This window comes from Dreissena polymorpha, chromosome 5 (assembly GCF_020536995.1).
Source record: "Dreissena polymorpha isolate Duluth1 chromosome 5, UMN_Dpol_1.0, whole genome shotgun sequence".
Taxonomy (NCBI): Eukaryota; Metazoa; Mollusca; class Bivalvia; order Myida; family Dreissenidae; genus Dreissena; species Dreissena polymorpha.
Window position 1 is genome coordinate 54417238 of NC_068359.1, and position 26806 is coordinate 54444043.

Genomic DNA, 26806 nt, shown 5'->3' on the forward strand with positions numbered 1-26806 from the left:
TTACTATAATAGTTTGGCGAAACCAAACGTGTACAGTTTATTGTTCTACAATAATTATTCTACATCGAGTTGTCTGGCAGTATGTAACATACACATGTGTTTCTTGGCATAACTTTAATGGTAATATAAATATGAAGTTAATATAAAGTCTACGGTTTCTACATTGCTATAAATCAACATGTTTCTTTCTACTGTTAATGTAATTTATCCACACAAAATACTTTTTATCCGTGTGGTGTAAACATTCATTATAAAACAATGTACTTATGTTCTCATATAATTTCGGTATTGAAGGTAAAATAGCCCCTCTGCCTAATGTAGCATGCATGCTAATCGGACAAAACATTTTTTTTCGACAATTAATTAACTGGTTTATTGAAAACATTGAAAACAAGGGCTGTTTGTAAAACATGCATGCCCCCCATATGGGCTGTCAGTTGTAGTGGCAGCCATTGTGTGAATACGTTTTTTGTGACTGTGACCTTGACCTTTGACCTAGTGATCTGAAAATCTATAGGGGTCATCTGCTAGTCATGATCAATGTACCTATGAAGTTTCATGATCCTAGGCCTAATTATTCTTGAGTTATCATCAGGAAGCCATTTTACTGTTTCAATTCGCTGTGACCTTGACCTTTGACCTAGTGACCTGAAAACTAATAGGGGTCATCTGCCAGTCATGATCAATGTACCTATGAAGTTTCATGATCCTAGGCGAAAGCATTTTTGAGTTATCATCCGGAAACCATTTAACTATTTAGAGTCACTGTGACCTTGACCTTCGACCTAGTGACCTGAAAATCAATAGGGGTTATCTGCAAGTCATGATCAATGTACGTATGAAGTTTCATGATCCTAGGCATAAGCATTCTTGAGTTATCATCCGGAAAGCATTTTACTATTTCGAGTCAGTGTGACCTTGACCTAGTGACCTTAAAATCAATATGGCTAATCTGCCAGTCATGATCAATGTACCTATGAAGTTTCATGATCCTAGGACTAAGCTTTATTGAGTCATCATCCGGAATTCATCTGGTGGACCGACGGACCGACATGTGCAAAACAATATACCCCCTCTTCTTCGAAGGGGGGCCAAAAGGTTTGTTGTCAACATGGTTTTGTGCATATTGATAGAACAACGTTGATTTCCTTGTAATGTAAGAAAATTTAACTAAAAGGAATATTTGACATAACTAGATAAATTTGATAGTAATACAGTTCAATATCTCAATTACATCGACAGATACAGTTCAATATCTCAATTATATCAACAGATACAGTTCAATATCTCAATTACATTGACAGATACAGTTCAATATCTCAATTACATTGACAGATACAGTTCAATATCTCAATTACTTCGACAGATACAGTTCAATATTTCAATTACATCGACAGATACAGTTCAATATCTCAATTATATCGACAGATACAGTTCAATATCTCAATTACATCGACAGATACAGTTCAATATCTCAATTACATCGACAGATACAGTTCAATATCTCAATTACATCGACAGATACAGTTCAATATTTCAATTACATCGACAGATACAGTTCAATATCTCAATTACATCAACAGATACACTTCAATATCTCAATTACATCGACAGATACACTTCAATATCTCAATTACATCGACAGATACAGTTTAATATCGCAATTACATTGACAGATACAGTTCAATATCTCAATTACATCGACAGATACAGTTCAATATCTCAATTACATGGACAGATACAGTTCAATATCGCAATTACATCGACAGATACAGTTCAATATCTCAATGACATCGACAAATACAGTTCAATATCTCAATGACATCGACAGATACAGTTCAATATCTCAATGACATCGACAGATACAGTTCAATATCTCAATTACATCGACAGATACAGTTCAATATCTCATCGATAGATACAGTTTAATATCTCATCGACAGATACAGTTCAATATCTCATCGACAGATACAGTTCAACATCTCAATTACATCGACAGATACAGTTCAATATCTCATCGACAGATACAGTTCAATATCTCAATTACATCGACAGATACAGTTCAATATCTCATCGACAGATACAGTTCAATATCTCAATTACATGGACAGATACAGTTCAATATCTCATCGACAGATACAGTTCAATATCTCTTCAACAGATACAGTTCAATATCTCATTCCAAACAGAATATATTTTATGTATAACGTAGTTATGTCCTTTTTTTAGGAATAACAACCAAGCTAGGTATCCATGAAAGCTTGCTATACGTTTAAATTTCATTAAGGTTGTCCATAGCGAAGTTATTGTAATATTTGGAGATCTTAGTCTTATAAGGAACAACTATCCTCTGTTTTTAAACGTTTGTAGTTGGGCTCATATACAATAAAGTTGTAAAAATGTACAACTTAAAGAACAAAGATGATTCGAATAAATAATATAAAAAGAAATATTGATAACACAAATATTTGTACAATAAACAGAGGGGATAATCACCTGATAGGATGGGAAAGTCAATGCAGAGTAAAGTTTCACTTAACTACAGCTCCTGCTAACTAAATTTGTAGCCGAGCAAAGTCCAGATATGAAGACAATATTAATTAGAAATAAATGCTAATCACTGTCTTACTGATATGGCTGGGTATTTAAAAAAAAAAGTAAATAAGGGAATAAAACAGCAAAAATACCTGTCTCGGCATGGATATCGCCATCTTGACAATCACATTATTACCCCCCTGATCAATTAATTTTAAAAGATTATCAATAATAGTTAGCAGTTAAATACAAAAGAAATATGTATAATTACACAAATCAAACAATCACTGTAAAGGACTATTTTAACAATAAATATACAACATTGTAAATGGCATATTTGCTAAAAAATATATACACCACATAAAGGGCATTGTATGTCAAATAACCAGCATTCACAATACAATGCAAATACATTTAAATCACATAAGCACCATTTAAATTTTTTAAATACATTAAAAAACATTCACACTATTTAAAATATCGTAACTCTTTCATGCACAAGTATTGTAAGTTTCTTGAAAAGATAAAAGCAGACAACAATTACACAATTTTACTGACTTCATTGCAGATAAGTACAGAAACTTAAACTTAAACATTCAGTGTCAATAACATAGTTAGCATTTAGTAACATTCTTAGTTAACCCTTTAAGCGCTGGAACCGGATTTTAAAGGCCTTTGCAAACAGTTTGGATCCAGATGAGACACCACAGAACGTGGCGTCTCATCAGGATCCAAACTGTTTGCTATTCTGATAGTATTCTTTGAAAAAAATCGAAGAAAATGCTAATTTTAGAAATTCAGCAGACGACATTTTAGCAGAAGACAAATTACCCAGCATGCAAAGGGTTAAAAAAAGAATCATACAAATCCCATGAAAATCAACCTTTTTTTACAGAAATTTACACGTCTGCAATGAGATCTGTAAATTTTTTTTTACTTATGATGCTTTGATGCTATTATCTCCACTAATAATGTTCTACCCCAACCATGTATGTATTCAGTTTTACAAATATCTAATTTTCTGTACAGATAATGACCATGTTTGAGTATAATATAAGGTCTATAAGGCCATTCTTGTCTGAATTTCAAATGACCAGAAACTTTAGTAACCCACACAATGTGACGATAATAACTCATTTTTTCTATATTTCAAACTGAACACATTTCCATACATGACTATTTAACCCTTTGCATGCTGGGAAATTGGTCGTCTGCTAAAATGTCTTCTGCTGAATTTCTAAAATAGCATTTTCTTATATTTTTTTTCAAAGAATACTATCAGAATAGCAAACAGTTTGGATCCTGATGAGACGCCACGTTCTGTGGCGTCTCATCTGTATCCAAACTGTTTGCAAAGGCCTTCAAAATTCGGTTCCCGCACTGAAAGGGTTAATCCTTTCCCACTCAGAACCTAAGTGAAAATGGCTATGCACAAACAACATAAAACCAGAACAGCCTGCGAGTCACCTGCAGTCTGTGCAGGTTTTATGCTGTTTGCTGCTCATCAGTATCTTAAGTTTTGTAGATGTAGCCTTAAAATCTTGAATCTAGTAAGAAAGGTCTCCAATAAATGGGACTACAAATGCGTCCAAAGTACAGTCATAATCTGATCTTGGTACCCGGAATATTTCAGCTACTGTAAGCAGCATTGGGTGGATTAAGGTACCACTTCTTGGTCAACATGACTTGCGGGCTTGGTATCTGTATGCCAGCATACTCGTCAATCCTGGACACGTGATGGTTCACCTATAACATGGAAACAACATATTGTAATAGAGATCACAATTTCATTTCATCATTTCAATCAACTGCAATACTTTTGACACATGGCAAGGCAATTATACCGACTCCTACACAATTTTGCAATAAATATATTTTGCCGTGACGTCTCTATAATGTAGAGAGTATGGCTTCTGCCTTGCAATAAGGAGATCAAAAGTTCAATCTTCAAATTGGATTTCCTCCAAAATCAACAATTATGTGTACTTACTTATTCAATCTGGTTCAACAACGTTCAAACTAAGGATGCAATCAACCAGAATTCAACAGATTTTAGCTAAACTTACAAAGAAATTGATATTCAAAGATGCCAATTATTGATGAGAAGTTTCGAAAATGCATTGTTAATTGGAAGTTTGTAACAGTGCAATCAACAACAAAAATCCAGACAACACATATTTTTGCCGTTCCATAGATTTGAGCTGCGCTCTGTGAAAAGGGGGTTTAATGCATGCACATAAAGTGTCATCCCAGATTAGTCTGTACAGTCTGCACTGGCTCATCTGGGACGACACTTTCCGCCAAAACTTGATTTTTGCTAAGAAGAGATTTTCTTGAAACAAAAGATATCATAACAGCGGAAAGTGTCATCTCTGATCAGCCTGTGCAGACTGCACAGATAAATCTGGGACAACACTTTACGAACATGCATTAAACCCCTTTTTCACAAAGCACAACTCATTTAATTTCACTTGTCAAATGATATTGAGGGGTCAAGAGAATACCTCAACACACAATTCATAGAATATTGAATACATATACCTATATACCTATATTCATTTACAGGCTATACTAATCAAAGTGTGTCATTGAAATATTTCCTTTATGTATAATATTTGGAAACATAATTAGACAATTTATTGTTTTAAAAAGTAAATTTGTTGTCAACTGGGACACAAAGATGAGAAAGCGGTTACTATTGTATGTGCACGAGTCTAGCTTATAAGATTTTAACCCTTTCCAACTCAGATGCAAAGTGAAAATGGCTATGTGCAAACAGCATAAAACCAGAACAGCCTGCGAGTAACTCACAATCTGCTCAGGCTTTATGCTGTTTGCTGCTCATCAGTATCTTAGGGTTGGAAAAGACGCCGTTAAAACTTGAAATTAGTATTAAAGGTATTTAATTAAATTTAACTTTCTATGGGATATAAAATGCGTACAAAAATGTATCCAAGTGGTAAACGATTAAGGACACATAACTCGAATGTGTTGATCAATGGGAAGCCACAATTGACTTGCACCTCAAAACCTTGAAGTGATGACATATTTGAAGTTTCAATTTAATCTCTGAGAAATTTAGTTGCTGACATTACATACTTCGATATGTAATGCAGATAATTCTTATTAAGCTACTTTTCGGAGAAGAATGCATATATTACTGTGATGAAAATGGTTTTCACATACAAATGTATACACTTCATTTTCATGACCAACTTGAAGTTTAAATCTAATCAACTAAGAGATTTGAATTGTAAAAGGTAGCTCATTCCTAAAACATTCCAAACAAACAGACAAACTGACTAAAAAACCAAACGAATGACTGAAAGAACAATACTATTGCCAAGCAATATATGTCCCCTACCAGCTCCACCATTGTCAGAAATTCCACCATTGTCAGATTTTTTGATAATTTTTTGTGTTGACATAGCAACCAGAAATTTTGACGTAGGAACAAAATGAAATGACGTGCATAATGTCCATATTGCCATCTTTCCATGTTTGAAGTTTCATGAAAAAATATGAAAAACTGTGTAAGTTATTGCAGGATCCAGAAAACCACCATTTTCAGCAGTATTTCTAGTCTATTTGTTGCCATAGAAACCATAAATTTTAACATAGGAACAAAATGAAATGACGTGCATAATGTCCATATTGCCATCTTTCCATGTTTGAAGTTTCATGAAAAAATATGAAAAACTGTGTAAGTTATTGCAGGATCCAGAAAACCACCATTTTCAGCAGTATTTCTAGTCTATTTGTTGCCATAGAAACCATAAATTTTAACATAGGAACAAAATGAAATGACGTGCATAATGTCCATATTGCCATCTATCCATATTTCAAGTTTCATGAAAAAATATTAAGAACTTTTAAAGTTATCGCAGGATCCAGAAAAGTGTGACTGACTGACAGACAGACTGACAGACAGACAGAGTGCAAACCATAAGTCCCCTCCTGTGAAACCGGTAGGGGACAATAAAATCGAATTACCCATCCCTGCATGGTTGTAAAATATATCAACATTCTTTTTGAGTCGCCTAAAAAAATAACAAAAACAACAGATAGCCTTACTTCAACCCACCTTTACCAGCATGGACACAACATCCATGGTGGAGGCCCACTCTTTAAAAACTTTCACAAATCCCTGTACAAAGAAGCTTCCTTCTGTCTTGTGTCGCCAGCTCACATGCCCTGCAATGGTGAACATTTTGTGTTTTTGCTTGTTTAACTGCGTTGTTCAGTAACATCAGCAGCCAGAATGCCATGATAGCAGTTCTACATTTCAAAAGTACCAGCATATAAAATTATTAATGCAGTTGTCCCTTCAGTATATTATATAAAATTGTTATTGCCCTTATGTATTTAACAAGGGCTGTTTGTAAAACATGCATGCCCCCCATATGGGCTGTCAGTTGTAGTGGCAGCCATTGTGTGAATACGTTTTTTGTGACTGTGACCTTTGACCTAGTGACCTGAAAATCAATAGGGGTCATCTGCCAGTCATGGTCAATGTACCTATGAAGTTTCATGATCCTAGGCATAAGCATTCTTGAGTTATCATTTGGAAACCATTTTACTATTACGAGTCACTGTGACCTTGACCTTTGACCTAGTGACCTGAATATCAATAGGGGCCATCTGCCAATCATGACCAATATACCTATGAAGTTTCATGATCCTAGGCCAAAGCATTCTTGAGTTATCATCCGGAAACCAGTTTACTGTTTCAGGTCACTGTGACCTTGACCTTTGACCTAGTGACCTGAAAATCAATAGGGGTAATTTGCCAGTCATGATCAATGTACCTATGAAGTTTCATGATCCTAGGCGTAAGCATTCTTAAGTTATCATCCGGATACCATTTTACTATTTCGAGTCACTGTGACCTTGACCTTTGACCTAGTGAACTGAAAATCAATAGGGGCCATCTGCCAATCATGACCAATATACCTATGAAGTTTCATGATCCTAGGCCAAAGCATTCTTGAGTTATCATCCGGAAACCAGTTTACTGTTTCAAGTCACTGTGACCTTGACCTTTGACCTAGTGACCTGAAAATCAATAGGGGTCATTTGCCAGTCATGATCAATGTACCTATGAAGTTTCATGATCCCAGGCGTAAGCATTCTTGAGTTATCATACGGAAACCATTATACTATTTCGAGTCACTGTGACCTTGACCTTTGACCTAGTGACCTGAAAATCAATAGGGGTCATCTGCCAGTCATGATCAATGTACCTATGAAGTTTCATGATCCTAGGCGTAAGCATTCTTGAGTTATCATCCGGAAACCATTTTACTATTACGAGTCACTGTGACCTTGACCTTTGACCTAGTGACCTGAAAATCAATAGGGGTCATCTGCCAGTCATGATCAATGTACCTATAAAGTTTCATGATCCAAGGCTAAGGCGTTCTTGAGTAATCATTTGGAAACCATTTTACTGTTTCGAGTCACTGTGACCTTGACCTTTGACCTAGTGACCTGAAATCAATAGGGGTCATTTGCCAGTCATGATCAATGTACCTATGAAGTTTCATGATCCTAGGCCTAAGCGTTCTTGAGCTATCATCCAGAAACCATTTTACTATATCGAATCACTGTGACCTTGACCTTTGACCTAGTGACCTGAAAATCAATAGGGGTCATCTGCCAGTCATGATCAATGTACCTATGAAGTTTCATGATCCTAGGCCTAAGCGTTCTTGAGTTATCATCCAGAAACCATCTGGTGGATGGACTGACATCCATCTGACGGACCGACATGTGCAAAACAATATACCCCCTCTTCTTCGAAGGGGGGCATAAATATCATTGCTGCTGTCCCTGAATTATATTATATATAATGGTTGTTGCCCCTTGAGTACATATATATCATATCTGTTATAATTGCAGTTGAACTTACAGTTAGTTTCATCCTATTACCAGATGAAATTTGATAGTATAACAACGAGTTGATAAACTTGAGCTCTATACCATCATTAGTTTTTCATCACACTTGGGGTTTTCCAAAAATTGGAGAATTTGTTTTGTCAACTACTGAAGAACTAAATTGTTAACAAATGCAATATTTGATAAATATCAACGAAAAATGGAGGAAATAATAGGATAAATAGAATATGATGTGAGTTTTGGATAAAGATCAAGTTTATCATGCTCAGCTCGAACCATGGTGGCGCTCGGCAAGCTGCAAGCTACCATGGTTCTAAGCCTCACATGATAAACTTTAATTTTATCCAAAACTCACATTATTTTCTCTATGTATCAATGAAGTTGTCTGATAAGTACATTACATAGCACTGCAGTTGTCCCATTGTATATCAGCAATTTCCCTTTACCTATTACCATGTCTTACATTAAAGTTTACACTTACGAGGTATGGTAGAGTAAGCAATAAGGAAGTCCTGCATGTTGGCTATACGTCTGACTGCCTGGGCTGTGTCTGGTATCTTGTTCACGTCAACTCCCACAGAGCACCTGCCGATGCTTGGAGTAGCAAGGATGCCTTTGTCTTCAGCATCTGTGTTTGTAAAACCCATTACCACTTAAATACATATTTTCACAACTTTGTAGTCTCTTAAAAAATTTAATTTAATTAAAGACCTTTCATACTGTATTCTAGTTTTAAAGGCTTAATTTGCAACCCTTAGTTACTGATGAGCAGCAATCAGCATAAAACCTGAACAGACTGTGAGTTACTTGCAGACTGTTCAGGTTTTATGCTGGTTGCAAAATCCATTTTCACTTTGCTTCTTATGGGGGAGAGTGATAATGGTGAACAGTTATTTCGAGAAGTGAAATATAGACTCAAAAGTAGAAAGCAAGAAGGCATGATGGCTTGATATAACCCATATGATTCCTACGAATCAATCAAACTTAGTTTGTTTATACCTAATTATCAAATTAATATAACATTCTTGACAGCAAATATAGACTCTTTGACAGTCTTTGAAATCACAAATAAATAGTCGAGGCAATCCAATCAGTAGCTACTCAAATATTTGCATTTCAATAAAAACAAAACTGGTGAATTTGTCAAGTTTAGAATAGGGTATAATATCCTGATCACCTATTTTTGTCTATAGGCAATGGTTAGTGTCCCGGTTATTGAAAGTATGAGCTCGTATGCTTCATCCTCATATGGTTTATTTAACCCTTTCCCACTCAGAGCCAAAGTGGAAATAGCTATGTGCAAACAGCACAAAACCAGAACAGCCTGCGAGGAACTCGCAGTCTGCAAAAGTCTACAGTCGCAAAAAACGTATCAAAGTGAAAAGGGTTGAAGATACATAGTAATATGCTTTAGTTGTCTTGGTGTTCACCAGAATTTCCTAGTTTTATCTGAACACCTGTATTTTTTATTTAGGACTTTCTGTAGTGTTATCAAAATACATGATATAATGATTTGTCAAGTAAGTGCTCATCTTTCCCTTTCTTGTTTTGATGTTATTGCATCAAGTTAAATATCATTAAGTTTAAAGTACCATTCTCCAATATAAAACTTTGAAAAGGTGAAGGATGTATTAAACAAGAGGACCAAACCCCATAGGACTCACCTTAGACCAATTTTCTGAGCAAGTTCCATTAAGATGAGCAAACAATGTGACTTCTAGAGTATTCAAAAATTTCACTATAGCTATATTAAAAACATTTCTCTTCACATGTTTTCCAACAGCATGGAACATTTTCCGAACTCATTTGGGACATTTTTGGACATGTTTTGAGAAATTTACTAGATTTGCTAAAAATTGAATATGTGAGTTCTTAATGATAAGTATTAAGTATTTACAACACTGCGCCCATCCCATGGCAGCCATGTTTTCATACCAAATCCATTTTTAAATATTTTATTTAATACAAACAAATGTCCTACGCATTTTTCCAGACAATTAGAACATAAATTTGGCCTCTAGATTGTCCAAAAAATTATACATCACCAACGGCTGAGATGTAACTCATTATGGACCAAATGAAATCAAAAAGGACTAAGTGAAATTGCAAAAGCTCATTATAAGCATTTTTTTACTATGCTGAGCTTAACCCTTTCAGTGCGGGATACGAATTTTAAAGGCCTTTGCAAACAGTTTGGATCCAGATGAGACACCACAGAACATGGCGTCTCATCAGGATCCAAACTGTTTGCTTTTCTGATAGTATTCTTTGAAAAAAATCGAAGAAAATGCTAATTTTAGAAATTCAGCAGACGACATTTAAGCAGACGACAAATTTCCCAGCATGCAAAGGGTTTACTCTTAGTCTTATGAGCATGTCAAGCCTTACAATACAATTCTAAATTAAGTGCATATTTTTATGTCCATTACATTTACATGTACTCAGGTTATAAGTATCTGTTAATGTATTACCTCCTCTACAGGCATTTACAATGAAAAACTTTGGTTTGTGAATAAGGGCAGGGCACTGTGTAGCACTTAACTTCTCGTACAAATGGTTTACCTGCAGCAAAAAAAGTACTCAAACATAATAAAGCTCAGTTGAATTATCCGAAGGGATATTAAATAATTATAACTCTCTGATTATACTCCTTTAATGACGTTTCGGCATAATGCCTTTATCAAAACATTGGAAATTATATGTTAACTACATTTTTACGTCTTTTGCCTGCACAATTTAAATAACAAAGAAAAATGTTTTTAAACGTCAAATGACGTTGTACATGTTGACGTCATAAATGGCGTTATATAAAATGGCGCCAAAAAATGTAAAAATTCGCCAAAAATGAAATGACGTTAAACACTTACATATTGTGTCTTAATCTTATGTTAAATGTGTGCTTTATATATTTAATAAATTGATATTTTACAATAAAACAATCATCATCATATGTAATTATTATCTACCTAAACTTTTTATCATAAATTAAATAGGGTAAACTTAATTAATGACTCTAATTATTTCAATCCATATCTATGTAAAATATTATAATGATATTTGATTAAATAATCATATATACTTGCTATTCTATATATCATATACACATTATGGACAAGATAAATTGCATAAAGTACTATTATTTTTACATTCATTTATGTTGATGATTAATATAAAATGTTTTTCACATATATTTTTTACAAAATAGTTTCCCGTAGTAGGACATCAAGTTGATTTTTTGTATTTAGTCTATTTGGTGATTGCGTTTGAAACTTCTTTATGAATTCCATTTCTTTAATAAGTCTGTAATAATGGGAACTGTCTCTTATTTGTGATAACACGGATACACCCATATCCTGCACTCTGTGGCCAGCACCATTGAAATGTTCTGAGATTGGTTTCTCTCTTCGAAGCCGCACGTCAGCCTCGTGTTCTTTGGCACGTTCCTTTAATGATCTGCTTGTCTCTCCGACGTATACCATCTTTTGGCATTTAATACAAAATATACCATACACCAAGTTATAAATGTTACAGTTCTGTTTTATTGCTTCGTTTGGAATTTCACTTTTTGGGTTGTTATGAAAACCTTTTTTCAACATTTTACAGACTATACAATTAGTCTTACACGATTGTGGTATTAGTTGAAAACGTTTGTTTATTTCTTTATTTGTTTTTCCATGAACTAAAATGTCACCGATATTCCTATCTCTTCTGTATGCAACTATTGGTATGTCTGGAAATACATTTTTCATTCTGTCTGATTTATATAGTTTGTCAGTATGTTTTCGAATTATTGAGTGGATATTTGGAAGGTTGTTAGAATAAGTAATAGCTAGTGGTACTCTCTTGTTGGCTGTTTTATTTGTTTCTTTCTTCTTAAGTAAGTCTTTCCTATTTAAATTATCAACTCGGGATAATTCATGGTTTACAAATTTATTTGGATATCCTCTTTTCTGTTGATTCTGTTTTAGTTCTTTTTTCCGATGTCTGTATTTGTTTTCGTCAGAACATATTCTTTTTAAACGTATTCCTAAACCATAGGGTATTGCTTTCTTCACATTTGTTGGATGGTCTGAGTCATATTGGACATATTGATGTTTATCGGTTGGCTTTGAGTATAAATCAGTTGTTATTTTATTCATATTGGACATATTGATGTTTATCGGTTGGCTTTGAGTATAAATCAGTTGTTATTTTATTATCCCCACGCTTTTTGAAAAAAAGGTGGGGATATTGTGGTTATCTCCGCCGTCCGTCCGTCCGTCTGTCCGTCCGTCCTGGCCACTATCTCCTCCTACACTAAAAGCACTAGAACCTTGAAACTTACACACATGGTAGCTATGAGCATATGTGCGACCCTGCACTATTTGGAATTTTGATCTGACCCCTGGGTCAAAAGTTATAGCAGTTGGGGTGGGGCCGCGTCAGAAATTATCACTCATTTTTTTAGGTTATTGTACATTTACTTCTTTATTTCTACACCGATTCACTTCAAATTGATACTGGACCTCTCTTATGACAATACGGTCAATCTCAACCATGCATGGCCCCATTCCCAACCCTGGGGCGCCCCGCCCACATAGGCCACACCCACCAAAAATTTCCATTTACTATAATTTTTTCATTTCTACACGGATTCACTTCAAATTGATACTGAACTTTTGTTATGACATTAGGGTCAATCTCAACTATGCATGGCCCCAATCCCAACCCTGGGGCGCCCGCCCACATAGGCCACACCCAGCAAAAAATTCCATTTACTATAATTTTTTCATTTCTACACGGATTCACTTCAAATTGATACTGAACTTCTCTTATGACATTAGGGTCAATCTCAACTATGCATGGCCCCATAACCAACCCTGGGGCCCCGCCCACATAGACCACACCCACCAAAAATTGCCTTTACTATAATTTCTTCATTTCTACACCGATTCACTTCAAATTGATATTGAACTTCTCTTATGACAATACAGTCAATCTCAACTATGCATGGCCCCATTACCAACCCAGGGGCGCCCCGCCCACATAGACCACACCCACCCAAAATTGCCTTTTACTATAATTTCTTCATTTCTACACCGATTCACTTCAAATTGATACTGAACCTCTCTTATGACAATACGGTCAATCTCAACTATGCATGGCCCCATTACCAACCCTGGGGCACACCTAGGTCAAACATTCGGCGTGGGGATACGCGTCGGCCTCTGCCGCGCCATTTCTAGTTCATATTGGACATATTGATGTTTATCGGTTGATAAAAAGTTTAGGTAGATAATAATTACATATGATGATGATTGTTTTATTGTAAAATATCAATTTATTAAATATATAAAGCACACATTTAACATAAGATTAAGACACAATATGTAAGTGTTTAACGTCATTTCATTTTTGGCGAATTTTTACATTTTTTGGCGCCATTTTATATAACGCCATTTATGACGTCATCATGTACAACGTCATTTGACGTTTAAAAACATTTTTCTTTGTTATTTAAATTGTGCACGCAAAAGACGTAAAAATGTAGTTAACATATAATTTCCAATGTTTTGATAAAGGCATTATGCCGAAACGTCATTAAAGGAGTATAATCAGAGCATAATAAAGCTGTTAATGATTTCTGTCTAAAATTACGTCTATGAATAGATAATTGCCATGATTCTCATTCAATACTTATAAATATCTTTAGTTTGAAGTATCAGAATGTATTCAAAACTAGAAAATAATTAAGAGATTGACAGCGTTGCAAGAAATACTGGAGACTCCCTACTGATGAAAATCCCCATGAAATGAGGATTTTGCATTACCATCATATTCATTTTTCATAAGGTAATATTATGGTAATTCAAAATCCCCCTATTACAAAACTTAAATTGTGTTATGTTTATAATAAAATATGTTCATTTTATCACAGCACATTCCTGAAGTTTTTTTTAATGAAATAGCCTGTTTAGAAATATGTTGACTACTAATGAATTCCTAAATAATAGCACATTTGTCCAAATTACTTTATATGAATACCATGAGAATAATTTTTTATTTATAAAACTCAAGAAACAATATAAGGTGGAAAATTCTTGTTAACTGTCTTTTATTTAAGGCACTTATCATTTTATTCCTTAATATTCCATAATAACTCACATCAACAAACATTTCATCAACCCCGTACAGGTAATCATCCGACCCATGTGTGAGTATGGCAACCACTAGACAGTCCACAGAGGGCAGCTGCTCATGTCGTGACAACACCTCCAGATTGGCAATGATCTCCTGATGAAAACGGTACGCAAACATTAACAAAGGTAGAACGTTGCTCACATATACACAAGAACTCCAGATTGGCAATGATCTCCTGATGAAAACGGTACACAAACATTAACAAAGGTAGAATGTTGCTCACATATACACAAGAACTCCAGATTGGCAATGATCTCCTTGGCAAAAATGAACAAAAACATTAACACAGGTAGAATGTTGCTCACATAAAAACAAGAACTCCTGCTTGGCTTCAATCTCATAGGAAAAAAAGGAACAAAATCATGAACACAAGTAGAATTTTGCTCATGTCATGACAAAACCTCTAGATTGGCAACCATTTCCTGAAGAACAATGGCAGGTTGTAAAGCCTAAGCGGTCAGGTAACATTTTCTAATCCATTGCACAAGACCTCAAGTAAAGTAATTTCTCTGTCAAACATTTGTTTTCCAGACTTTAAGATTTGCATTTTCATTTGCTGTTCACAAATGACAGAAAACATATTACATTTAATGAGATGTTTACCATTGGGGGAGGGCAAGCAAACAAGAGAAGGGCACAGCACCAAGCAATTATCATGCTCAAACAGTCTGACACAAGAAATACAATGCAATCAACTTTCAGTAAGGTTGTATAGATCCTATAATTCAGACATACTAAGTAATTTCGCATATGTTTCATTCATTACCTCTGCAGTAAGATTTGTCCTCAATTCCACTCCAAACCCCAGACTTAGGAACAGACATTTGAGGTTTGCACAGTCAACATCTGTGCCCACCCTTTCTTCAAGATCTCCCCTGAACGTGCGGTTGTTGATGATTAGGAGAAATCCTCGTGGAGATGACTCCATGCGGTACTCCTAAAATGTCATGAAACAATCGATGCCTCTGTCAGGCTGTTGTGGCTTCTGCTGTAGTACATGCAGATGTCTCCCTCATTTTTAAAATACCATAAATAATCAGAATATTTCCATTTGTTTTGCTGCTTGCTGTTGTTGTGTATGGCAATTCTGCTGTTTAAGGTAGCGCACCTCTAATGATTTCCCGCGATTTCTTCGAAGGTTGAAGAGCCTACTATTAGGTGCCGTAGCCTAGTGGTTAAGGCGATAGACTAGAAATCTTTTGGGATATTCCCGTGCAGGTTCGAATCCTGCCGACGACGTATACTTTTTTGCGACGCGTTTTATTTATTTTCTAACGTAATTTGATTTAATATGGCATATAAGCTATATTTATTGTTAAATATGTTGCAATTTTTATGCACATTTTTCAATTATTAAAATTAAAACAACGTTATGGCTAAATTGGGTGATTTACTGTTGAAAATACGAACCATGCATGTTGCATTTTTATTTTTATTTAAAAAAGTAAACGGTAAATCTGTCTAGTTCTTGGTATTTTTGCTGTATATAGTGTTTCTATAAAAACTAAGTTTAAAATATGACTTAAAGGATACTATTTTGAATTTTATGACACTTTGTTTTTAACCGACCCAATTTTTACTTGGCTGAAATCACTTACATTTCATGGCGCTCTTCCATAGATAAAAATTTGTAAAAAATAAATGTCTGTAAAAGAATACTTATTTCATCTTGTTTAAACTTTAAACACCTTTACAGCATCTGTACACACCAACTGCATGCCTATATTTGGAAATTTGAATGAATTATGGAACTTTTATATACCCCAGGGGTGAAAATAAACTGGACAAAAGCCGAGCGTGGGGGTGGTTTTGAAAAAATCGGTATATTTTTTTAAAAAGCATGGAAAGTCTACCTACAAATTTGCATGTAGTCCAGTGAAATGATGCTGATTAAGAAACCAATTAATTAGATTATATTTGGATGTGTGCCCATTTGAGGTGCGCTACCTTAAACAGTTATTGTTACTAAAAACTAAAAGTACTTGACAAAGTGCGACAATTGGGTTACGGTTGTTACTGTTATTGTTTTTGCTGTTTCTGTTTTTGTTGCTCAAACTTTTTTTGTTTCAAGAATACATAGAGGATATTTGTTGGATTCGGTGGATTATCGATTTTTATTCACGAGTGATCATAGAAAATAATATTTTCACGAGTGGCGGAGCCACGAGTGAAAATATATATTTTTTATGATCACGACTCACGAGTGAATTAAAATCGATATTCCACCGAATCCAACAAATTTTCTTTTTATTTTATGCTTATTTTCACCGTTTATATACATTGTTAAAGAGTTTAACTAAAGAATTTCGCTGAGATAATGACGTCATTTCGTCGAGAAAATGACGTCATTTCACAGTAAACAATGAAAATTATCGATAATTTTCACTGATAATTTTCACTGTTTGAAACCGTGAAATTATCAGTTTTAATTCACTGATATTTCTCTATAAACCACCGGAAAGCATAAAATAAATGTATGTATTTTCTGTTCAATGGTTTTATTTTTGTCTTGATTGAAGAAGTAAAAGTGGTGGGATATCCATGTATTCTTCATTTACAACAAATAAAAAAGGGTAAAATACAGTGTACATAATAAGTATATCAGTCTGTAATTAAACTAAAATATGATACAGCAATGATACAGCAATGATACAGCAATGACACAGCAATGATACAGCAATATGATACAGCAATGATACAGCAATATGATACAGCAATGCACATTCTGTCAACTCAGTAGCTTAACTGGCTAAATATTTTATATCTAAATGCAAACAAGAACAAGGGACAAAATTGTCACAAAACCAGGTTTTCATTGTGAAAAAAAAATCTGATAAAGGGAGAAAACTCAAACTGAACTTTTGAAATGAACAAACAAAATTAACCCCCTTTGTAAGTTTTTTTTTTTTTTAAATCTATTTTTAGTCGTGGCGACCTTGACATTGGAGATATTGACGTGATTCTTTCGTGCAACACACCGTCCCATGATGGTGAACAAATGTGCCAAATGATTTTAAAATCTCACAATGAATGACATAATTATGGCCAGGACAAGCTCATTTATGGCCATTTTTGACCTTTGAACTCAAAGTGTGACCTTGACCTTGGAGATATCGACGTAATTATTTCGCGCGACACACTGTCCAATGATGGTGAACAAATGTGCCAAATGATTTTAAAATCTGACAATGAACGATATAGTTATGGCCCAGACAAGCTTGTTCCGCCCGCCCACCAGCCAGCCAGCCAGCCAGCCAGCCCGCCCGCATTCGCCAATCTAATAACCAGTTTTTTCCTTCGGAAAACCTGGTTAAAAACCTGGTTAAAAAAAAAGATCATGTTGTATCCTTTTTAAAAACAGATTTAGTTATGAGGAAATAATTGTGACAGAACGATATCAATTAAAGATATAAACAAGGGACAAAATTGTCACAAAACCAGGTTTTCAATTTGAAACAAGAGTGCCAAACTGTCACAAGATACGCCTGTTTGAAGGTTTTGGACAACTTGATAACTTTACCATGACCCATATTTGAACTTGACCTACATATCATCTAGACACAACTTCTGATCAAATTTGGTGAAGAACAAATTAAAACTACCTCAGTTAGAGAGCGGACACCATGCTAAATGCTTGAAATGCACTAAGTTACCTTGTGATCTAGTTTTTGACCCGGCATGACCCATACTTGAACTTGACCTAGAAATTTCTAGACACAACTTCTGACCAAATTTGGTGAAGATCGGATGAAAACTACTTCAATTAGAGAGCGGACACCATGCTAAATGCTTGAAATGCACTAAGTGACCCTGTGACCTAGTTTTTGACCCTGCATGACCCATATTCAAACTTGACCTAGATATTGTCTAGATACAACTTCTGACCAAGTAATGTGATTATCGGATGAAAACTACTTCTATTACAGAGCAGACACCATGCTAAATGCTTGAAATGCACTAAGTGACCCCGTGACCTAGTTTTTTATCCGGCATGACCCATATTCGAACTTGACCTAGATATTGTCCAGATACAACTTCTGACCACGTTTGGTGAAGATCGGATAAACTACTTCAATTAGAGAGCGGACACCATGCTTAATGCTTGAAATGCACTAAGTGACCCTGTGACCTAGTTTTTGACCCAGCACAACCCATATTCAAACTTGACCTAGATATTGTCTAGATAAAACTTCTGACCAAGTTTGGTGAAGATCGGATGAAAACTATTTGAATTAGAGAGCGGACACTGCTGTGGACGCCGCCCGCCCGCCGCCAAGGCGAAACTATAATACGTCCCGTTTTTTTAAAACGGGCGTATAAAAAGTCTGATGAAGGGAGACAACTCAAACTGAACTGATTGTTTATAATGAATCCCCTTTGTTTCAAAATAAATCTATTTTAATTCATGGCGACCTTGACCTTGGAGATAATAATGTAATTCTTTCGTGCGACACACCGTCCCATGATGGTGAACAAATGTGCCAAATGATTTTAAAATCTAACAATGAATGACATAGTTATGGCCCGGACAAGCTCGTTTATGGCCATTTTTGACTTTTGAACTCAAAGTGTGACCTTGACCTTGGAGATATCAAAGTAATTCTTTCGCACGACACACCGTCTAATGAAGGTGGATAAATGTGCCAAATGATTTTAAAATCTCACAATGAACAACAAAGTTATGGCCTGGACAAGCTTGTTCCGCCCGCAAGCCGACATTCGCCAATCTAATAACCTGTTTTTTCCTTCTGAAAACCTAGTTAAAAACACACACTGAATGCTTTTTATTCTAAAGTAGTACACATAGCTATTAGTTCAATGCATTAAAATGGTTTTAAATAGAAATATTGGAAAAATCTATGAAGCTTTCTGAAGAAAAACGTAGTAAACATTTTGATAAGTTTGTCTGACAAGGAAATCATTGTGAACTCACCTCCTCATAGTTTCCTGTGTACCCTGGTCCCAGAGAGGCGGAGCTACCTTGAGAGGTCAAGGACACGATGGACTGGGGGTCTGGTAGGTTAGCAACTGGACTGCCTGTCTCCTGCACTGCAGTTATCAGGGAAGTGCCCTTGAATACTGAAAGCATTTATTTCACAAGGTCATATTGAGCAACTATAAAAACTTTAAGTTGGCTCAATTTGGGCTTATCAGTTCAAACAATCATTTTAATCCTGCTAAAAAAACTTATAAAAGAAACTAGAGAATACAAAGATAATGACAGTTATTTTTATTAACTTTGAGTCTGAATGATGGAACAATATCAGACTATTAGTACTTTGTCACAAACATCATACCCCGCACTGCTGTGTCAGCAGTTTTAAGGATGAATAACTAAGGAACATGAGGATATCTGGGGATAAAGTGTCTTGCACATCTATATATCATCTTCATGATATCATGCAAAATCATTTGTATTCGTGCTTCATTAATTTTGATAGATATTTTTGTTAGACCGATCTATGCATTTAAGATCGCAACGAATAATCATTCCAAATTTTGCAAGGCCAAATTACAGTAGGCATGAATTTCAGGTAAATCCATATAGAACAAAAAGGGGTACATAACACGAGGTACTTAGCAGACACACTACATTATATGTATGCAGACAAACCAATTGACCGAGAAAGTAACTGCAAATATCACCCTGTAAAACATGATTATTTTACTGGTGAATAATGACAGAACGCAACCAAAATGGTCAATTATTGCAACACAGTGCCCAGAGATTTGTGAATCTGCCTTTTGAAGTAAAATTGTGGGCAATCCATCGTAAATACAACAAGAGTACCGCATAACGGGTGCCACGCTCAGCTGCGAAAGCTTGTTAGATTTTTTTTTTAGAGGTTACAGTGACCTTGACCTTTGACCTAGTGACCCAAAATGGGTGTGGCGTATAGAACTCATTAAGGTGCATCTACATATGAAGTTTCAAAGTTGTAGGTGGAAGCACTTTGATTTTAGAGCGAATGTTAAGGTTTATGTTAAAGTTTTATATTAGAGGTCACAGTGACCTTGACCTTTGACCTAGTGACCCAAAAATGGGTGTTGCGTGTAGAGCTCATGAAGGTGCATCTACATATGAAGTTTCAAAGTTGTAGGTGAAAGCACTTTGATTTTAGAGCCTATGTTAAAGTTTGATATTAGAGGTCACAGTGAACTTGACCTTTGACCTAGTGACCCAAAAATGGGTGTGGCATGTAGAACTCATCAAGGTGCATGTACATATGAAGTTTCAAAGTTGTAGGTGGAAGCACTTAGATTTTAGAGCCAACGACGAGCTGGCTATGACAATAGCTCGGGTTTTTTCCGAAAACAGCCTCGCTAATAAAATTGTGAAAAGGAATATAATAAACAGAAACATTTAAGAAGCTAGTTCAAGTTATAACTTGAGACATATATTAATTAAAATACATTTTAAATAAATGCCCTTGACAATTAACATTTTACTGATCATGCAGTTATGACATTGTTGACAAAATTGATTTAAAGTGTAATTTTTATAAACATGAACCCATTTGCAATATTGAAGATACAACATATACAATAATGAAAAAATGTACTTTTTGTATTTTACAGTACTAAATATTACCCATAAACAGCAATATAAAGGTCCAGTGGTTTTTTTACCGTTTTGGAAACGGGGCCGAATCACTTTCAATTGGGAAAATTTGCGGCATTTTGACGAAGTTTGGGAAATAAGTCTTGTTCAATGTTTTCCAACAAATGCTGTAAATTGAAAATAAAAGTGAAATTAATATTATATTTACTAAGGTATAACTTATGATTTTGAGATGAATTAAATGTTACCACATATTATAAAAACAAAATACTTTTTTGAACATCCTTTATTTGGAATTTTCAGGTCACATTTGGGAAAAATATATACTTTTTTATATTGGTAATGGGTACCACTACAGGACCCATATTTGACTGAAACAAAATACTAAAATCACTGCCTACCTTCTACACCTTCCACTTCCATGTCCTCATTGTCCGATGAGGATTCTGGAGTAAGACTCAGCTCAGAGAGACCGCTTGCATTGCCAGTTTCTCTGTCATATTCCTGTAGCAGTTTGGAGAGGTTCAAACTATAGTTATGTAAGCTTTATTGCTATTGAAAGCCAAAGGCTTATTGAGAATTCTCTCAAACTTAAGCTCTCCTGACAGATGAGACAGACACCATATACACTATGACATTCCTAACAGCTCTCCTGACAGATGAGACAGACACCATATACACTATGACATTTCTAACAGCTCTCCTGACAGATGAGACAGACACCATATACACTATGACATTCCTGACAGCTCTCCTGACAGATGAGACGATGCCATATACACTATGACATTCCTAACAGCTCTCCTGACAGATGAGACAGACACCATTTACACTATGACATTCCTAACAGCTCTCCTGACAGATGAGACAGACACCATATACACTATGACATTCCTAACAGCTCTCCTGACAGATGAGACAGACACCATATACACTATGACATTCCTAACAGCTCTCCTGACAGATGAGACAGACACCATATACACTATGACATTCCTAACAGCTCTCCTGACAGATGAGACAGACACCATATACACTATGACATTCCTAACAGCTTTCCTGACAGATGAGACAGAAACCATATACACTATGACATTCCTAACAGCTCTCCTGACAGATGAGACAGACACCATATACACTATGACATTCCTAACAGCTCTCCTGACAGATGAGGCAGACACCATATACACTATGACATTCCTAACAGCTCTCCTGACAGATGAGACAGACACCATATACACTATGACATTCCTAACAGCTCTCCTGACAGATGAGACAGACACCACATACACTATGACATTCCTAACAGCTCTCCTGACAGATGAGACAGACACCATATACACTATGACATTCCTTACAGCTCTTCTGACAGATGAGACAGACACCATATACACTATGACATTCCTAACAGCTCTCCTGACAGATGAGACAGACACCATATACACTATGACATTCCAAACAGCTCTCCTGACAGATGAGACAGACACCATATACACTATGACATTCCTAACAGCTCTCCTGACAGAAGAGACAGACACCATATACACTATGACATTCATCACAGCTCTCCTGACAGATGAGACAGACACCATATACACTATGACATTCCTAACAGCTCTCCTGACAGATGAGACAGACACTATATACACTATGACATTCCTAACAGCTCTCCTGACAGATGAGACAGACACCATATACACTATGACATTCCTAACAGCTCTCCTGACAGATGAGACAGACACCATATACACTATGACATTCCTAACTGCTCTCCTGACAGATGAGACAGACACCATATACACTATGACATTCCTAACAGCTCTCCTGACAGATGAGACAGACACCATATACACTATGACATTCCTAACAGCTCTCCTGACAGATGAGACAGACACCATATACACAATGACATTCAAAACAGCTCTCCTGACAGATGAGACAGACACCATATACACTATGACATTCCTAACAGCTCTCCTGACAGATGAGACAGACACCATATACACTATGACATTCCTAACAGCTCTCCTGACAGATGAGACAGACACCATATACACTATGACATTCCTAACAGCTCTCCTGACAGATGAGACAGACACCATATACACTATGACATTCCTAACAGCTCTCCTGACAGATGAGACAGACACCATATACACTATGACATTCCTAACAGCTCTCCTGACAGATGAGACAGACATCATATACACTATGACATTCCTAACAGCTCTCCTGACAGATGAGACAGGCACCATATACACTATGACATTCCTAACAGCTCTCCTGACAGATGAGACAGACACCATATACACTATGACATTCCTAACAGCTCTCCTGACAGATGAGACAGACACCATATACACTATGACATTCCTAACAGCTCTCCTGACAGATGAGACAGACACCATATACACAATGACATTCAAAACAGCTCTCCTGACAGATGAGACAGACACCATATACACTATGACATTCCTAACAGCTCTCCTGACAGATGAGACAGACACCATATACACTATGACATTCCTAACAGCTCTCCTGACAGATGAGACAGACACCATATACACTATGACATTCCTAACAGCTCTCCTGACAGATGAGACAGACACCATATACACTATGACATTCCTAACAGCTCTCCTGACAGATGAGACAGACACCATATACACTATGACATTCCTAACAGCTCTCCTGACAGATGAGACAGACACCATATACACTATGACATTCCTAACAGCTCTCCTGACAGATGAGACAGACACCATATACACTATGACATTCCTAACAGCTCTCCTGACAGATGAGACAGACACCATATACACTATGACATTCCTAACAGCTCTCCTGACAGATGAGACAGACACCATATACACTATGACATTCCTAACAGCTCTCCTGACAGATGAGACAGACACCATATACACTATGACATTCCTAACTCATGCTGTACTTGGTTTATTTTCCAGTGTACACTGAGCTGTTGTGTAATGGTCTATAGCTGCAAAATTAATATTTAAACTAGCAACCAATTTTCCTTTCAGAATACAAATGACTTTTACATTTGACATAAACATTAATATTTTGCCAAAATTTGCCAAAAATATATTAAAATTCTTTCACATACACATTTATTTGTATACCTTTCAACACTGCTATTTCAAACACCATTAAAGGGGCCTGATCATGTTTAGGCAAATTGACAAATAAAAAAAACAAATGTTTAAGATTCGCAAATTTTCGTTCTAGTTATTATATTTATGAGGAAACAGCAATACTGAACATTTACCATGCTTTAAAATATCAATTATATGCATCTTTTGACGATTTAAAAACCTGAAATTTATAAAGCGTTGTAACGTGAAATGATTGAACAAATTTGGAGAGTTCTGTTGTTGTTGTTATATTCAGTGATACTATGAGGATTGCTTTTAATATATAAAGTATCAAATACATCATTTTACTCCAGGGTCAGTGGTTTGAGCCCAGTTGAGGGTTACTTTTTTTTCTTTCTTTGATTTTATTCTTGCTTCTTACTGGAGCTTTTTACATCCAATGTTTACATTTATCAATATAATGCATTTAATGACAAACTTCAATACATTCAAAAATCTGTAAAAGGCCCCTTTAATTCCGATCTATTTTTAATTGTATTGCTCATGTTGTTTTCTTTCTTTAAAACAACAAGAGATGTGTTTGTCAGAAACAGAATGCCCCCTATTGCGCCGCTTTGAAGCCATAAATTTGACCTTTGACCTTGAACAATGACCTTGACTTTGACCTTTAGCCACTCAAAATGTGCAGCTCAATGAGATACACATGCATGCCAAATATCAAGTTGCTATCTTCAATATTAAAAAAGTTATGACCAAACTTTAACAAAGGTGAAAGTTTTAGGAACGAAAAATACAATGATATTTGACCTTTGACCTTGAAGGATGACCTTGACCTTGACTTTTCACCACTCAAAATGTGCAGCTCAGTGAGATACACATGCATGCCAAATATGAAGTTGCTATCTTCAATATTGCAAACGTTATAAAACTTTAACCAAGGTTAAAGTTTGTGACACACACATACAATGACTGACTGACACAATGAAAGACAGACAGACAGACAGACAGACAGGCCAAAAACAAAATACCCCGATCTTTCAATCCGGGGGCATAAAAATTGTGTTGTTCAGCTATAATTAACAAACAATAATATAATTTTATAATATGGTGAAAAGGTATACGAATATTGTAATAACCGACTGTACAAAAAGAGACCCAATTTATAGCATTTTAGCATTTCAGCATTTTACAAACCGTTGTTCACACCTGTTTGATGTGATTTGCAAGAGCATTTTGACCACTCTCCGTCAGAATCTTCAGAAAAATGTTGTAGGCTGTAGGACCGCGACGCGGCAGAATGTCAAGAAAAGCCCGCACCTGATCTGGTCTACATTCCTTGGCCTGAAAATTGAACCATTCTCTGAAGTTTTCGCTTGTGTAGTAGTTGGTATGCATATTGACCGTACATATCAAATTAGATAACAACTGCTTGCCTCTGTGTACAGCATTAGCACAGCTTTGTTTTGGCTATATGTATAGCCTTTATTGGGTCATATTACCTGTGGGTCTTGTTTTTATCCAAATCAAGTCCCACCATTTTGAACTGATATCTTTGCTTTACAGTGACCTTGACTTAGGGAAGCAGGTAAGGTACCTACTTACCCGATTTCCATGTTACACCCTGTTCCAAACAAAAGCTATTGATTGGATACCAATGTTCTATTTTGAATAACAGTGACCTTGACCAGACTGACCAAAAATGCAATTACAAGAGGGCTATGATGGCCCTGAATCGCTCACCTGACTAATCTTGCTACATCAACTTAAATTCTATCAGACCCATATACAATCCCATGCCAGAGTTCATCAATTAATACATTCTGACAAAATTTCATTAAGATGTGATGAAAACTGTGACCTCTTTCATCTACACAAGGTTTTACTAGAATTGGCCAGGTGACCTAATTTTTGACCCCAGATGACCCATATACGATCCAAAATCAGATATTATCAAGATAGACATTCTGACCATATTTCATTAAGATCAGATGAAAGCTATGACCTCTATTGTCTACACAAGGTTTTTCTATGATTTGACCTAGTGACCTAGTTTTTGACCCCAAATGACCCAAATCCAATCCCAACCCAGATTTCATCAAGATTAACATTCTGGCCAAATTTTATTAAGTTTGGATGAAAACTGTGACCTCACCTCTACTGTCTACACAAGTTGTTTTTTTAACTTTAACCTAGTGATCTAGTTTTTTACCCTCGATGACCAAAATTCGATTCCAAGCTAGATTTGAAAAGACAAACTTTCTGACTAAATTTCATAAAGATTGGATGAAAACAGTGACCTCTATTGTCTACACAAGGTTGTTCTATTATTTGACCTAGTGACCTAGTTTTTGACCCCAGATGACCAAAATACAATCCAAACCCAGATTTCATCAAGATAAACATTCTGACTCAATTTCATAAAGATTTGATGAAAACTGTGACCTCTATTGTGTACACAAGGTTTTTCTATTATTTGACCTAGTGACCTAGTTTTTTTTACCTAGCGACCTAGTTTTTG

General features: G+C 35.8%; 1 protein-coding gene across 2 annotated transcripts in view; it reads right to left on the reverse strand.

The window, feature by feature from the left end:
- The window catches only part of LOC127881313 (caspase-3-like), a 32861-nt gene continuing 6055 nt past the window's right edge, over positions 1-26806 (reverse strand). For both annotated transcript variants that reach the window (XM_052429068.1, XM_052429067.1), the window contains exons 3-11: positions 25495-25629; positions 21577-21679; positions 19547-19692; positions 15380-15550; positions 14578-14706; positions 10905-10995; positions 8915-9061; positions 6620-6729; positions 1-4281 (exon numbers count right to left, since the gene is read on the reverse strand). In XM_052429068.1, the coding sequence (XP_052285028.1) occupies positions 4165-4281; positions 6620-6729; positions 8915-9061; positions 10905-10995; positions 14578-14706; positions 15380-15550; positions 19547-19692; positions 21577-21679; positions 25495-25629 (1149 nt within the window). In that variant the 3' untranslated portion in view covers positions 1-4164. The remainder of the gene's footprint in view (positions 4282-6619; positions 6730-8914; positions 9062-10904; positions 10996-14577; positions 14707-15379; positions 15551-19546; positions 19693-21576; positions 21680-25494; positions 25630-26806) is intronic.